The sequence below is a fragment of the Sinocyclocheilus grahami genome, unplaced genomic scaffold, assembly GCF_001515645.1.
Source record: "Sinocyclocheilus grahami isolate Dianchi unplaced genomic scaffold, SAMN03320097.WGS_v1.1 scaffold645.1, whole genome shotgun sequence".
Lineage (NCBI taxonomy): Eukaryota > Metazoa > Chordata > Actinopteri > Cypriniformes > Cyprinidae > Sinocyclocheilus > Sinocyclocheilus grahami.
The window spans coordinates 488,387-506,283 of NW_015505824.1; the positions used below are offsets into that span (position 1 = coordinate 488,387).

The 17,897-nt window shown below is 37.4% G+C and overlaps 1 protein-coding gene and 1 pseudogene across 1 annotated transcript in view; one reads left to right on the forward strand and one right to left on the reverse strand.

Moving 5' to 3' along the window:
• Positions 1 to 7,633, reverse strand: part of LOC107558398 (focadhesin-like) — a 48,250-nt pseudogene extending 40,617 nt beyond the window's left edge.
• A 1,046-nt stretch (positions 7,634 to 8,679) lies between these two features.
• Positions 8,680 to 17,897, forward strand: part of mllt3 (MLLT3 super elongation complex subunit) — a 51,653-nt gene continuing 42,435 nt past the window's right edge. The window contains exons 1-2 of the mRNA XM_016242064.1: positions 8,680 to 8,809; positions 9,265 to 9,445. Of these exons, the coding sequence (XP_016097550.1) occupies positions 8,798 to 8,809; positions 9,265 to 9,445 (193 nt within the window). The 5' untranslated portion in view covers positions 8,680 to 8,797. The remainder of the gene's footprint in view (positions 8,810 to 9,264; positions 9,446 to 17,897) is intronic.

The following is a 17,897-nucleotide window of genomic DNA, read 5'->3' on the forward strand; positions in this document are numbered from 1 at the left end:
ACAGGAAAGAAAATTGCTTCTTTTCTCACTTCAGAATAATTTCTTGGGGTCTTGAACACAATGGTTATTTTTAAAAATTCTCTTCTGTGGTAATTTGAATTACATCTACAAAACCAGAGACTCAGCCATCGACAATTTGTCCACCTCCATGTGATTAACACAATGATCACCTACCATTAAAGGGTCATGAAACCCCAGACTAATTTTTCTGAGATTTTAGCAGAGGTGTTTGTCTTGCACATCATAGAAGACAATGTTAGCATCCTACAATTTTAACTGTTGGAGAAAACTGGTTAATTTTTCATCTTCCGGGTTTAAAATCTTCATTGTGTTGACATCACAATTTGTGACGTGGCAATGGACTATAGTACATCGATGACGGTGTCTATTAAATTATTCATGAGACTGCGTGTTCTTATCCTATGAGAAGACGCTTCACTTAATTATTCACAACAGCATGTATTGATTTGCTATGACAGACGTTTCAGACTGTGAGATGACATTGCGCAGGTTAACTGAGAGAATCTGTTTCAATCAAAAGAAGAGTTTCTTGGATCAAAAGAAGAGTGTTTGTTTTTGCTTTGTAATAAGAGTTCGGCACAAACACGATTCATTCACTTGGTGAGCATAACCGTTTTTACAGCTCTGTGACACACAACCCGTCTAAAGGCTTATATAAACACCACAGAATAAGCCTTAAAAGTTCTCAGAGGTGCAACAGCACGTTCATATATATGTTTTCATGCAAACGGCTGTGCATTTATTTGTGTTTTTAACTTGATGGGAGTGAAATTAAACTGTCTGAACACGAAGCTGTGTGTTATCTGTCTCCCTTCATCCGCTCCGCACCACGGCCACTTTTTTTTAGCGTTTTTTAAAACTGTGGTGAGAACTAACCAGTGCTAAAACGGGGGGTTTCATGACCCTTTAAGAACTTTTACGACTTCAAGTACAGTACGATTTGTCAGTGTGATCTTGGAAACATCTACTGTTAATGATAGCAGAATTACAGAATTTTCACGAGCTTGAACATGCAAACGGCTGTGCATTTATTTGTGTTTTTAACTTGATGGGAGTGAAATTAAACTGTCTGAACACGAAGCTGTGTGTTATCTGTCTCCCTTCATCCGCTCCGCACCACGGCCACTTTTTTTAGCGTTTTTTAAAACTGTGGTGAGAACTAACCAGTGCTAAAACGGGGGGTTTCATGACCCTTTAAGAACTTTTACGACTTCAAGTACAGTACGATTTGTCAGTGTGATCTTGGAAACATCTACTGTTAATGATAGCAGAATTACAGAATTTTCACGAGCTTGAATGTATAAATCAGGGGTGTCCAAACTCGGTCCTGGAGGGCCGGTGTCCTGAAGAGTTTAGTTCCAACCCCAATTAAACACACCTGAACCAGCTAATCAAGCTCTTACTAGGCATACTAGAAACTTAAAGGCAGGTGTGTTGAGGCAAGTTGGAGCTAAACTCTGCAGGACACCGGCCCTCCAGGACCGAGTTTGGACACCCCTGGTATAAATGCTTTAAAACATCAGTAAAATCAAAAACACCTATTTGTATGCCTGTGCCATTTTTGTTTTAGTTTAGTAGCAAACCCCATTTGCTGGTTTGTTTTTCAAAATGGTAGTTATAATTACAGTTCTCTTATAACTGTGCTGTATGAATGTACAGAGCCACAATGTTAAAGCTCTTCCGGGAAATATAAATACATTCTATGACATGCTTACTTACAGTTGTCTTTGCATACTGAACTGGGACAGAAGAGAGTATTTTAACATCAAAAGTACACATCACTTGATGCTCTGATGTGTAATTGGTATAATAATAAAAAAAGTGTTTGTTTTTTTTACGTTGCATGTATTTAAACAAAGACTAATTCCAGAGTTAAGACAAGGGAGAGGTCAGTGCCTGAGAATGCTGATAAAGTCCGATCAAGGCTTGACAGGGTGTGAAGGGTGTGTCATGGTTTCACAAAAACAAATCTCATTTTTAAAATGCGTCTGGAGCCACCTTTGACACTATAATATGGGCTTAAATGTGTCAAAGAAGCAACATCGAGTCAGTTTATCAGCCCAAGTACTTGAAGGTTTTTAAATTGGGGATGACAAGGGATAACAAACTGCATTAGTCTGTGAGAGCCAGGTGCGTGACAGAAGCATACCGTGCCGAGGGCAGGAGGTTAAGTGTGGTGTTGAGCACATATGGCAGATCTGCATGTCCCTGTTCTACGAGTAGCACCAGAGCGTCACAGCAGGCCGAGCGGACGACGGTACTGTCACTGCTGCACTGCTCCCACAGAGACTCCAGCGCTTGACCCTGTTGATATAAAACACAAGTTCAACATGCAAAACATTCTACATGAGCAAAAATATATAAGTGAGAAAGCCAGTGAGTTGTAAGAGTCGCATAAACGGTCCGGAAAAACTAAAGAGCACATATTTCCTTTAAATGGTTAAAGGGATAGTTCACCCAAAAATGAAAATTTGATGTCTATCAGCTTGTCATCCAAGATGTAGGTGACTTTAGGGCCTTTCGCACCACTTTAGTTCTAGAACTAAATGTACAGTACTAAAGTACTGGGACGATTTTGCGCGAACTATTTCCCAGTACCATTTAAAGGGTTGCATTCGCACCGAGAGTGTGTACTAAGAAGTGACGTAAGCCGGTCGACAGCGACGTCATTTGTGCGTGGTGTTCAACAACGAAAACAAATTAGAACAACATTAACAACAGGAGGATGGAGGACGCTGTGATTGGAGCTGTGTGTTTGTTGTGTATCGCGGGTTTCACAATAATGGACATGGAAAGTCGACGTATACGTAAAGCGATTGAAAGAACGGAAAGGAGGACTAAGAATCTCCAACGACAACTGGCCGTGCTACATTTGCTACAAGTGCCTGCACTTAAGCGTCCGTTTTCGTACGCGTTTGGCCAATCAATGTCTACTTACATCACGATTAGTACCAGTTGTGCTGGTTAGACCCCGCTCCGGAGTAGGAGCTAATTTGGTTCTCGAAAAAGGCAGTACTAAAATCTCACCCAGTTCCAGCGGTGCGAAAACGCCAAAAAGTGGGTAGTTCCACAATTAGTTCTGGTACTATGAAAAGGTTCCCGCGGTGCGAATGGCCCTTTTGTTTCTTCAGTAGAACACAAACGAAGATTTTTAACTCAAACCGTTGCAGTCTGTCAGTCATATTTCAATTTCAAAGACACATGGTGGGTAAGCTACAAAAGGTAAACATGTCAGCTGTCTGGACACTAGGGCTGGGTTGACCATATTGATTTCTTGTTTTTAATGGACCATTTTGATGAACCAGGATATTTTAGTCAATGCTGTTTGCAGTTGATGCATGAACAAAACTTCTCTAAACATTATTTCTATTTTCTACCATCCAATAATCACAGTGAGCATCGTGCTTTGTTACTTTTGATATAAAACAAAGTCTAGAAACATAATATGTGACCCTGGACCACAAAACCAGTCTTAAGTCGCTTGGGTATATTTGTAGCAGTAGCCAAAAATACATTGTATGGGTCAAAATTATTGATTTTTCTTTTATGCCAAAAATCATTAGGACATTAAGAAAAAGATCATGTTCCATAAAGATATTTTGTAAATTTCCTACTGTAAATATATTAAAACTTAATTTTTGATTAGTAATATGCATTGCTAAGAACTTCATTTGGACAACTTTAAAGGCGATTTTCTCAATATTTTGCACCCTCAGATTGCAGATTTTCAAATAGATTTCCAAATATTGTCCTATCCTAACAAACCATGCATCAATGGAAAGCTTATTTATTCAGCTTTGAGATGGTGTATAAATCTCAATTTCATAAAATAGACCCTTATGACTGGTTTTGTGGTCCAGGGTCACATATGTTAATGTGCAACTCAGTTTTGATTGCTGGTTGCCAGATTTGAGTGCTGATTATTAAATAAAGATGATTAATTAAATAATTATTACATAAACTTTATTTTTGTGTCCTAACAGTGATGTGATATATAACCTTTCTATGCAAGATCACAAGAACTTACTTTAGCGGTGGTCTGACAAATCCTTTCATTCTGGCCTCTCTCTTTCAACACTGCAGTGACCAGCGTCCTCACAGCCTAGAATTAAAATGCCAAAAAAGCACTGATCAGGCAGAAAAGCTGGTTCTTCACATGCCTTGAGCAAACTAAACAAAAGATTTAATCAAAATTACACATTCACAGGAATAGATTTCTTCAAGATCGACGCGTTTTGTGGGATAATCATTTCATTGAATTGCTGTGGAATTCGAACCTTGATTTACCTCTAAATGCTTAAATCATCAGTCTGTTTTTGAGTGCTTTACCTGAGCTTCAATGAGGGAGCTGGGGAACTCAAACCTGGTCTTCAAAATTTCAGTCATCTCCAGAAATCACGAATGATGCCCCATACTAAAAACAAACATCATATGGAATTGGTAATTTTTAGTCAAATTAAAAAGGCATCCCCAGCCTGTTTTACTTGCAAAAAAAAGGCATACCTTTGATTGAAACAGATAATTCAATGACAAAAAATAAAGTACTCAATCTTAACCAAAAGGATTGGATAGGATCTTGGAACAATTGTCTCTAGATGACAGGTCACAGGAGAGTAGGTGTTGAAAAGGTAAGAGATTTTTGATAAAATTAGGAAGGATAACATTTCTTCAGAATAATTAATTCTGATAAATGGCATACAATAAAACCAGGAATGTGTACTGGCAATGTCAAAAGGTACACCACTGTAAAAATTATTTTTTTTCGAAGTTGTAAATTAAAAAAAAAAACAATTGGAGTAGTTTTACAAGAGAACACTATTTCAGTCTTTCAACTTGAAAATTTCATGATTAATTTAATGTGTTACTTGCCATTTCTTTACGAGTATTTCTGAAATTTACTAGCAATGACACCATTTTTTTTTTTTGGTGTACTGTTCAGAAATTTGGGCTCTATAATTTTTTTTTAATATATATATATATATATATACATTTTTGACTAACAAGGCATTCATTTGATCAAAATACAGAAAAATACAGTAGGCTAATATTTTGAAATATTATTACAATTTTCAATAACTGTTTTCTATTTAAATGCATTTTAAAATCAAGTTTATTCCTGTAAAGTTGACTTTTTTGCAGCCATTACTCCAGTTTTCACTGTCACATGATCCTTCAGAAGTAATTCTAATATGCTGATTTGCTATTCAAGAAACATTTCTTATTAATATCAATGTCGAAAACATTTGTGATTTTTTGATTAATAGAAAGTTCAAAACAGCATTTATTTGAAACAGAAATCTTTTCACTGTAACATTATAATAACATTATTAATAACATTGTAACATTAATACGGGGAAGTCGTGGCCTAATGGTTAGAGAGTCAGACTCGTAACCCAAAGGTTGCGGGTTCGAGTCTCGTACCGGCAAGGATTGTGGGTGGGGGCGCTCTCTCCCACCTTCAATACCATGACTGGAGGTGCCCTTGAGCAAGGCACCGAACCCCCAACTGCTCCCCGGGTGCCGCAGCATAAATGGCTGCCCACTGCTCCGGGTGTGTGTTCACGGTGTGTGTATGTTCACGGCTGTGTGTGTGCACTTAGGATGAGATAAATGCAGAGCACTAATTCCTAGTATGGGTCACCATACTTGGCCACATGTCACGTCATTTTTACTTTTTTCACTTTTTCTTTATAAATGTCCTAACTGCCACTTCTGATCAATGTAATGTATTCTTCTTACTTTATAAAGGTATTCATTTCTTTCAAACATCTTGCTGACCCCCAAACCTTTGACTTCTTACTGACATTAAGATTCAAAAGATTTGAAAAGAACAGAATTTCTCAAATGTGTAGCATGCAACTGCAAATCGAGTCATATGAAAAATGAAGTCATGGGAAATTTACTTCACATTTTTAGAATCAACCCTCATTCCTGAAATGAAGAAACTGACATACAAACTGACATCATCTGTTAAAAACAGCTGTGCAGAGACCTCATGTTAACGCCTTATCATTCAGATCACAGGTGTCAAGGGATCAAACACACCAAACAGGTGCAACGGGACAAAAACCGCCTTCAGGGCGATACTGTTAGACCATAATAAGAATAACCCAACACCACTTCAAACTGATGTAATCTAAGGTGAAATTAAATAAAGGCCTGAGACATATAGCCTGCTTGCATCTAAACTCAGAAGACACAATCATCTGACAGATGGCACTGGCAACCACATCAATGGGATGCATTATTCACAAGTGACTTTTGCCAAAGCTTCAATGTCCTTCCAGTTGCGGACCGCCGACTCTGGCATCTCATATGTTGTCTCATATGGACTCCCAGTGTAGGGTAATGACATTACCAGCTGTTGATTTGACTGACACTGGCTGATGGCCACATGGGAGAAAGACTGGCAATGCAAGCTCTAAAATGCTGCCCCACCCCTTCTGGGACTGATATCCCACAAGCAAGCGCTGTGTGTGCAATGTGCATGATGATATACCTGCTGTGTTTCCATCCAGCGTGACAGTTTTACTACAGCAGTGTTACTGACAGCAAAGAGCGGCTCGGGCAAGTCAGGTAAGATTTGAAATTCATATGACAATTTATGTCAAAACTATACAAGCCAAAATGCTACATGTTCATGTGCTACTTTAATACGAGAAAAGTGGATTTCTATGTCGTAGCAGATTGTAACTTTGCAAAAGGGTGATATTTTGGAGACATATTTAAAATATACTGAGAAAAAAAAAGAGTTATTAGCTTAAGCTTGAGATTTATTTGCATTCATTAATGACAGATGGTGGACAATGCATAAAGAAAATGCCATAAAACAATGTTTAGTCATGTTTGAATCAAATTTGCATCTTTTTTTTTTTTTACACCATTTTTGTAGGCAGAGGTTTGTGTAAACATGTTGACAAACTAGTTGTTTGTTTTATCAGATCATTTCTACACAGGCTTTTGTCAGCAAAGCAGAGAATTGAAAATATTCCAGGGATTTCCAGCCTGTGGCTACTTGTCCACATGCACAAAGGCTTGGGCTCTGGACTGCTTGCTCTGCACTGCTTGTGTGTCCACAATAATGCATCATTGTTTAAGTGATGCTGAGCTTGACTGGCTAGACTAAGTTACCTGGTATAACATGTCAGTTTTGTAAAGATTCCATGGTTCTAACACAACAGACATACTCGACAGTAATACCATGGTTTCTGGATACGTACTAAGGTATTTTCACGTAAACACCATTTTACAAGAATAAAGTAATCATTCAACACCATGGCATCACATTCCGATACCATAGTGATACCTCAGCATTGTTTGGAAGCTTAGCTAGCCGCGGCTCTTAATTTAGTTCCGGATTTGTGAGATGAAATGATGTTGATCAATTCCAAATATGTATTTAGCAGTGAAAGAAACGTCCTTGTTTACAGAAAGCCTGCTACCGAGCAGTTGTCAGTTTCACCACTCTATAACTGAGTAAACAGTGTTGGCATCCCATAAACCTGCAGGCTGATGTGACACATAATATATTCTTACCCAGAGAATTCCTAAATTCCAGTGACGTTTAGCTGCACTTTGCTGACTTTTTTGCGAAACCCTCCTAATGGCAACATGCTTCTACGGCGCGCGTGGAGGACCAAACATACAGAAAAAGCGATACGTTAATCTAATGTCAACAAAATTATTTCTTGACATTTTAACTGTATTTAAAGTACATTATGGCACTCTCAGATTTAACTCGAAAAGGAGTACCCTTTCAACACCTTTCTTACATTGATTGAGGTCGCTCTTTCTTTATTTATGCAAATGTATCAAATGTCATGTTAACATTTTATATAAAGAATTATTTTAAACATAAACATGGCCTGTATAGCCTACACACATATCTTACAATCAGGTGTCTAGACTTTTGTCCTATATTTATTTTCCCAATAAATAATGAAGAAGGTATTTCTTACTTATAATAGTAGCCTAGTGACTAAATGTGACTTATATTAGATTTATATATATATATATGAAGAGTTCAGATGCCAAAGCCTCTAAAAGCCATCTTGGTCAAAAATGAGATAGTGATACTGAGTGAATGCTCTCCACACACAGCATGTGTTCATCAAGTACTTTCACTTCAAATCCCAGCCTCACCCCATTCAGAAGTACCAGTACTTGCATAGAAACCTATACACAGTAGTCAGAAAGAAATGCTAATTTTAAAGAAAAACATCAGACGTACTTAGAGGCTTTGCATCTGAACTCTTCATATATATATATATATATATATATAAGATTTATAAAAAATAAAAATAATAATTTTCTTACTATGTTTTTTACTTATAAATTAATTTTAACCATAGTTTACAGTGTAACTACATGTATGACGTATAAAATATAACAATTTTTACTGAACATTGTAACATTGTAAAATATTTTATATATATTTAGTGTGAAACAAGGCCAGTGTAAACCAATAGACCATATTAAAGATATATGTACTTGCAATTAATTACAGCAACAGTAGAAAAGCATAAATATGCAATAGGAGCAAATATAGGCTATGTAATAATAGTGTTAATAGGTTAATAGTGACTCTTCACTCGCTCTCGCTGCCATTGGCTCGTCTCGTGCACGCACGCGCATGCGTCTCACTTTACTCCTCAGCCTTAGAAAACTCAAGAGAGCTCAATTAAAAGACCATGTCCGCCATCGGGCGTCTACAGTCCTCGGTGTCCTTATTTAAACCAAATTCTCCATGAAATAGCATTATCCCGTGGCCCCCACAATGGCCAGTTCGGTGAGTTGGGCTTTACCTGCTATAGTATCGGTGCGATGTTTGGGATCTCCAGCGCACTCTGTTCGTTTTCGTCTGGGTTGGGAAGGCGATTAGACGCATACGAGGCTTTTCCAGCCATATTTCCACCGGAACAGCCAAGTACAGTAGAACTAGTGGAGTCGTGCGTTTCCAGCGTATCAGTGCATGTCTGCAAAAGCGATGCGCTTGAAAGATTTCAAACAAAAGGAGGGCATCCAATAACAAATATTCAGAAATCTGACAGAATGCTCTATTTGTGTCATTTATTCTGGTATGTTGAGGCTTAATAACATACCAGAAACTTAAATTATTATTTTGCTGTAGCTGCATTGACATGTTCGGCTCCAGATTGGTTTTAACACGCACGCGTTCAGATTGTGCCTTTTATACTAAATGATTAGCGACATGATTATAAAGTGAACGTTTGGGTGTTTTAGGGTGCCGTTCAGGTGAAACTGGAACTCGGTCATCGTGCCCAGCTCCGAAAGAAACCCACCGTGGAAGGTTTTACGCACGACTGGATGGTGTTTGTCCGCGGACCGGAGCACAGCAACATTCAGCATTTTGTGGAGAAAGTCGTATTTCATCTACACGAAAGTTTCCCGAGACCAAAAAGAGGTATGTGAAGCGAGTTACTATGATATCAAATTGTGAATTCTCTTGAATAGTAAGGCTGGAATGATGTGTGATCCTGAATGCACCTTGGCTACTTGATGCATGCAGATCTGGTCTACTGTTGCGCTGCAGGGACAAAAAGTGGCTGACATTTCTAAAAGAGACCAGTGATATATAATGATGTTTTTTAGCACTATATGTTTTGCAGGGTTTCCTTGTGCCGCGAGTAATTGATTTCTCTTTATCTGTTAGCATTGTCATCGCGCGTTAATCAGTGCGCGTCTCCTAAAAAGTTTCAAGAATAATGCGTTAGCATAATAATAACGCGTTAGAACATCCTAGAAGTTCAGCTTTAGTTCGTAAATGTACATTTTGTTCAGAGGAAAGTGATTAAAACACTTTGTTACCGTGTCTTAATGAAAATAATAGGCTACCTGTATGCGTGACACATTTTGTTCGTTTGTATACCTGTGTGTGTATGTTTATTTATTTAGGCTTGTTATTTGTGATGTAATATTCCACTTTTAAGCATTGTCTATTGGTAGTGCCATAGTCTAATTTAATCAAAAATAATAATAGTTAAAAATGGTATACATAAGTAATGCTTTAGTAAAAAATAAAAAAAACGTAGCACATATATACAGTGTTGGGGAAAGTTACTTTTAAAAGTAATGCATTACAATATTGCGTTACTCCCTAAAAAAAGTAACTAATTACGTTACTTAGTTACTTTTTATGGAAAGTAATGCGGTATATTACTTTTGCGTTACTTTCGCGCTACTTTTTAAATATAAGCAGGGCTTGATTGTTTTTAATATAAGAAGTTCTATTCAACACTGCATATATACACTTTCCTATATTGTGCTGTCTTTGTGAGTCCAATAGAAGTGCATGGAAAGTGTTACAACCCTCCCCATCTTGTCAGGTGTAATATTTCCGGGTTTTTAAACATGCAGATGAAATCTGTGGCTGTTATATGTCAAACATGAGAACCTGCTGATTCAGAAGATAGTTCTGTCATTAAATTTTTTACCAAACAGTTACCTCCAAATTGTTTTCTGTTCTATAAACCCCTTTACATTTTACACAATCACCACAGGTGGGCGTGTATGATATTGATTTCAACCCCTGTTACTCATTCTGATGGTGTTACAATTCACCCTGTGTTACAACGTTCCCCTAGTTATTATAGTTCATATATACTATTATTAGACAACGCCAACAACAGGACCGTGAGAGAGAGGGAATGAAAGTGTCTGGTGGTTTGAAAGGAGGATTGTAGGAGTAGAGGTTGATGAAAGCCTTGGAAGGAATTAATTAAAATACTGGTTTCCTGCCCTCACCCAAAGTGTTTAAGCGGAGTTTGCTGTGACGCGATAAGTGCAGGGAAAAATGCTGGAGAAAGTCATTTGTCATTATATTCCATTTATCGCAGGGAACATTTGCACTTTTTGTGATCTAACAACTAACAGTTGTTAGATCATCTTTGTTCCGGCCAGCTATTTTCCTTTAGAATTTTGTTAGGTACATATTTATGCCACAATAACCATTTGTTTTATCATGGACGTCACAGAAATGTACAATTGCATGCATTCTTGCATGACAGAGCTGCAGCTAAATTGTTTTGATTCAACACTTTATTTATGTGACGCTTTCTAAGACTGTGTTTTATTACTGTGGTGGAAAATCAAACCGCAGAGATTGGAAAATTGCACAGAAGGACTTAAGTTTGTTTTGCTTCTGTGGACAGCTGAAGATGCATGACTTCAAACATATGCTAATATTTTCCTCGTTCCTTTGCGTTATAGCGCTCGTACTATGTGCGCTGCCGCAGGTTTGATTTATGCCACATAGTTGTTGTGTTTATGTAAGATCTGAAGGGGATGTGTGCTTCAAATCGGCTCTCCGATGCGTGTGATGACAGTGTGGTGAAAATCACCCCTGCTGTATTTATTTTCTCAAAACATTAAAACAGACTATAAATCAAGGGCCAGACCTCATTTGGAAGCTACTCGAAACTTGCTCCTGAAGGTCTTCGATGACAAGAAGTACACTAAATGTAGGTTTGCTTGAACTTCTAGCCCCTCTCTCCTTTTCTCTGACAAATGTCTTGCAGGGGCTGCTGAAAAAAAAGGCAAAAGCAGCAGGGGGTTACTTAACCTCTAATAAATCCTGCCTTATGACACCAGCTTTTAGGAGATTCTACCAAACACCCCCTTGGGTGCGCACCCTAAAATGTTTTTGCGCTGTGATGAATTAGTAGTTGAAGCACTTCCTAAGGTCTCCAGCATTTTTCATGTTTATAATAGATCCAACAAAATGTTTGCTTCAGGATGAACTATAGGAAGAGGGTTTAAATCACTTGAGTTAATGTAGCTAGATGTGCATACTTTATAGTAATGACACGTGGAATAGGATTTCCTTTTAAAATTTGACCTCTAGCGTTACTTTTCTTACATTTTAGTCCTAATTAGACCCAGATTAAGTCAAATCAAACGGTGAAGAATAAACACTTTGAATATTTACATTTTCTTCAACACCGTGAAAAATGGACTACTAAACACCCCATGTGGCCTTCTGCGTACTCGGTAGATAATATGTGTGGTGTATTTTTTTTATTTACCGAATTTATTTTGCCTTTTTATTGCTGAGGGAATAATAAAACAAGATTGTATCATTACATCGGTGGATTGTGTCAGTATGTCTCTGACTTTGCTAGACTTGACAGTACGCTTGAGCCCAATTGCTGGAAGAGCTTAAAATAACATCATCCTTCTTCTATTCTACTTCAGCTGCCCCACACAGCTTTATCTTTGCTCTCTGGTGATATATATTATGGAGAAAAAAACAGTTCTTCAATCTTTGTGATGTAAACACAAGAGGTGGCTTTCTTACCCAGATGGGAGCATAGAAAAGACAAAAAATTTAGTCTTTTTGAGGGGAAGAATCATTATTTTAAGGTTTGTAAAGGACGTACCTCTGGTAATTCAACTATCATAGAAACAAACAGGTAGTGCTTGCCCGTGGAAAAACTAGCTACTGTGATACAAGAATTGGCCTGAAAACCTGCCCAGTATTTGTCCTTTTCTATTGATAAGGTGTTCAGAGTGGTTTTAGGGTGTTGGCAGGTGCTAGTAAATGGTGCAACAGTATCTGCCCACTTTTTCAACGGCTTTGGCTTCCGGAAGTTTCTTTCCCTTTACTTTTTCCTATAGATATTTTTAAAAGTTTCTGTTAAAGACCAAACCAACCAGTTATGAGGTGAATCACGACATTACAAACTTTTATTTGAAGCGAAATGGGATTTGAAAATTGGTCAAAAAATACAACGCTACAAGACTGTGTTATTAACAGCTTTAATGAGGGAAATAACGGCAATCCCATGAAGCATTGCAACTGACCTAATCAAAAATAAATCCAATGGATGGATATAAGAATATTGATTTAAAGAGTTGATGGGAATTGGTGGGCAATAAAAAGCTCTTTTAGCGCTATTTGCTTGTTTTGATTCTCTGATTGGTAAAGATTTCTTTCCAAAATCATGGGTAATGTAGTTTTTCTCCAGAGATTTCACTGTTAAACATGATTATTTAAAAAAAATATGTTGAAAGAATGCAGACTGACAGCTTCAACAAAAGCATTAACCAGTTAAAAACCTCATAGCTCAAAGTAGGTCTTTTAAGGTTTATAGGTTATCGAAAAAAAAAATTCCTCATATGGAAAAAATGATTGGAATTTTCTGTTGCAGTCCATATGGAAATTCTAGTCCGTATATTTGTTAACTCCAGAGCATGCTCTTTAGCTGGACCTTCATGAAATATTCAATTTAATTATTATCAGATTTTATTCCTGATTTGAAATGTTATTGAAAGGGGCTTGAAGTGACTTTGCCCATATCCAAATAGCCTAACCGTATCTCTGACTTCTGTGCGAATACAAAACAAGACTGTACTGGTTGTATATTTCCACGCAGTTACAGAGATTTGCACCTAGAGACTTCATGCTTCAAAAAGGACTCACAAAGCATCACAAAAATATCCTTCATGTGAGGAACAGCATTTGAAATTTAATTCATTATTCACTGAAAATCTTCATCCCCAGAGAGCTTTTAAAAGCAGCAAATTGAGTCAGATTATTCTGATGTGTAAACAATTCGGTGGGACTGTTTTTGTCAACCAGATTAACGATTCAAAAGGATGATTCCTTCCCAAGTTGGACATTGTTACTTCTTTCATGAACATGCCAAGAAAAGATAGAGCAGATGTCAACATTTTCAGTGAATAATGAGTCATATGGACCACTTTTATAGTGCTTTGTGTCTATTTTGATGCTTGAATGCTCTATCGCCCGTTTATTGTAATTGCATAAAAAAAACAGGCAGTTCATTCTTCAGAATTTCTCCTGTTTCTCACAGAAGACAAACTCATGGTTTTGGAATAACCGACCATGAAGCAAAGTAAATGGCCAATAAAGTTTTGACTTTATGATTGTATTTATGCCCATGTGGGATGATAAATGAGCGTGTTGTGTTTTCATTTACAAATGAAACTACGTGGATGATTAATTCCTCAATTAAACACTATAGTATTTATAATTACGGTCTATTAATTAGCCGAAATAAAATGAAATATATGTTAAATTTAAACTGCATTCCAGCAAAAATTCCAATCAGCATAATCAAAGCTTTATTGGCATGTCGAGCATTTACACATTAGGCTATTATTTACAAAAGTATTCAGAACATTAAGTAAAGAGATCGAAATGAAGGGAAAAAATGAATATTACATTTAATATTCGAATATAAACGAATATAAAAATATAACCAATAATAATAGGCTAATAATATTAATAATAATATCCAAATATTACAGGAAAAAGACGACCAGTTAATGGACTTACAAGACTGTAGGATGAATAAAAATGTTTTCTTGTTTTATATTATGCACTTTATGTAACATTTATTCATGATAAACTTCATTTGAATGTTGACTATTGCACGTAATACAGCCAAGGCCTATGGGTAATATAATAATTTAATAATGTAATTTCTATAATAAATAATATAATAATTTCTTAATACAAAATAAAATTATAATGAATCCATCTCTGATAATCCCGGGTTGCTATGGTCACGCAGGTTTGTTTACACATTAAACTCGTGGCCACGAGAAAAATATGTCATTACTCAACAAAATGATCTCGTGGCCATGACATAATAACATGTTCCCACAAGTTAATATGACGTTCCCTCAAATTAATATCTCGTGGCCACAACATATTATCACATTCCCACGAGTTATGATGTCGTGGCCATGACAAAACTAAGTGAACCAAACATGTCACCTCGCGGGCACCGTACATTGGGTATCTGATTGGTGGGTTCGGTCCCAAAGCATCGTCTTTTTGTCTTGAGGTTAATTGCTGAATTTATGAAACTGTCCATTTCGTTTCTCAGTGAACTGCTTAGCTGTCTGCTTCAAGTTGTTGGATTAAAAACGTCAGTTTCGAAAGCACTTCTTCCTCTCCGCATCACATTTAACAGATTTCCAATTACAATACGAGCAATGAGTCTTTCCGAGTATGTCTCCATGCATGGTTGCATTCTTGTAATGTAATCTTTTGAAATGATTGTACATTTTATGAGCGGTCATTAACTGTGATTTCATTTCTGGTATGGTGAGCTGTGAGCATCTTGCAGTCTTGTCATTTTCTTGTTAGGCAGCGCACACACACACACACACACACACACACACACACCGAACTAAAATAATTGGGACTTTCTGGCTGTATTGCATGATATGTCTCCCCCTACATGTGGAATAAATTCTGCCAATTGGGAGTGTGAGTGTCACACATTTCTATTTCCCATCATGCCTGACTGTCAAATCTCTTCCCAGCGAAGGAACTCGCAGTGATATTTTAACCATGCACATATCCTTAAACTGTGAAGGCATGGCTGCTGCCAGTGCATACTTTGACCCTTTTCACGTCACATGTTTGTGGCTTGTAAAAATTCCCCATCTTGAATATCTTGCTTGCACAGCACAGCACATTGTGAATATACAGTCACCAGCCACGTTGTACACCTGTTCAACTGCTCGTTAACGCAAATATGTAATATCAGCCAATCACACGGCAGCAACTCAGTGCATTTAGGCATGTAGACATGGTTAAAAGAATCTGCCGAAGTTCAACCCGAGCACCAGAATGGGGAAGAAAAGTGATTTAAGTGAGTTTAAACGTGGAATTGTGGTGCCAGATGGGTCTGAGTATTTCACAAACTGCTGATCTACTTGGATGTCTACCAGAGAATGGTCCAAAAAAGAGAAAATATCTGGTGAGCGGCAGTTCTGTGAGTGAATATGCCGTGTTGATGCCAGAGGTCAGAGGAGAATGGCTAGACTTGTTCAAGAAAGGCCGAGACTGAGGTATGCAGAAGAGCGTCTCTGAATACGCAGCATGTCAAACCTTGAAGCAGATGGGCTACAGCAGCAGAAGACCATACCGGATGCCACTGCTGGCAGCTAAGAACAGGAAACTGAGGCTACAATTCACATGGGCTTACCAAAATTGGACAATAGAAGATTGGGAGAATGTTACCTGGTCTGACGAGTCTCGATTTCTGCTGTGACATTCGGATGGTAGAGTCAGAATTTGTCTTAAACATCATGAAAGCATGGATCCATTGTGCCTTGTATCAACGGTTTAGCCTGGTCATGTTATAATGGTGTGGGGGATATTTTCTTGGCACACTTTAGGCCCTTTAGTACCAATCAAGAATCGTTTAAATGCCACAGCCTACCTGAGTATTGTTGCTGACATGTCCATCCCGTTATGACCACAGTGTTACCCATCTTGTGATGTCTACATTCAGCAGGATAACACGCCATGTCACAAAGCTTATATCATCTCAAACTGGTTTCTTGAAAATGACAATGAGTTCATTATACTCAAATGGCCTCCACAATAGGGTTGTGCCGGTAGACGATAGTATCGACGATATATTTGTTCCATCATATTTCTTTTTCCACGTTTTTACGGTGTTGTGCGTTATAATCAAACACACACAATTCCGTTGAGTTTATGAATGCAGTGGCCAATCAGAGATATGCAGATAAGTCATCGCTGAAACACCGGAGTTTTGTTGAATGCACGCACTCGCTGACTGAATTCTGCTCTCTCGCGAATTCTCTCATCATAAAAAACAAAGTGCAGATGTACGTGCGACGTAAGTATAAGAGATTTATTTATCATACAGTGTGGATAGCTTCACTGATTATAACGAGAGATTTTTATGTGCATAAACTCGCGCTAAACTGAAGTCACGTTCTTTTTGATAATGTAAATGTTCTTTTCTTGTTTTCTGTGGCTGCTGTTTGAATAGAAAATGTAAGCATTATAATTAGCATTTAAAAGCATTATAATATTATAACTTATAATGTTTCTGTTAAATTATCATGTTAAATACAAATTCAGTCATATTAAAAATATTTTATGACGTTTTAATAGCACTAGGATGCTTTTAGCCGTACCCTGGAGTTGGTCCACTCTCCGGCTATGAAACAAAGTAAGTAAATAATTAAATAAATTAGCACGATAATATTGTGTATCGGCGATCTCACAGGCTGACGATATGACTGGAGCATATCGGCCAACACTAGTCTACAGTCACCAGATCTCAATCCAATAGAGCAGCTTTGGGATGTGGTGGAATGGAAGATTCACATCATGGATGTGCATCCGACAAATCTGCAGTAACTGGGTGATGCTTTCATGTAAATATGGGCAAAATCTCTGAGGAATGTTTCCAGCACCTTGTTGAATCTAATGACACTATATGGTCTCCACTATATTGTCTAAAGCTGTTTTACAGTTGACATTGAAGTTATTGAACCAAACTGAATGTATTGTTTTCTAATATTGCAATACTGACAGTTTGTTTTTCATTTTATTGCAGTAAAGCTGCTTTTAAACTCTCTGTATAATATACAGCGCTAATATAAATAAACGTGACTTCATATATAATATAATTATATTATATTAAAATAAAGGTCCCACTTTATATTGTAGCCCCAATACCCGTGTACTTGCATAGTAACTAGATGTGTAGTATGTAACCACAGTGTAAGTAAACATTGGTACGTAGTATCTAGAGCTGTAATATTTCTGTAACTGTTTCCTGTAACATGTAACAACCCTCCAAATGGTTTGTGTAAGTACAAATGTGTAACAGGACATATATAACTACATTTTGTTACAACAATATTGGAACAATTTGATCCAGGGGGTGGAAATGGGTAAGTTTAGGGATATGTAAAGTGGGAGGAGTTTGATCTCAGGTTGTTGGAGTTGGTGCACCGCTGTAATACCAGTGTACTTACATGGTAACTCCTCAGGAACTGTCCACTTAATATAAAGTGTGACATTCTGGACACCAACCACAATTTATATGTAA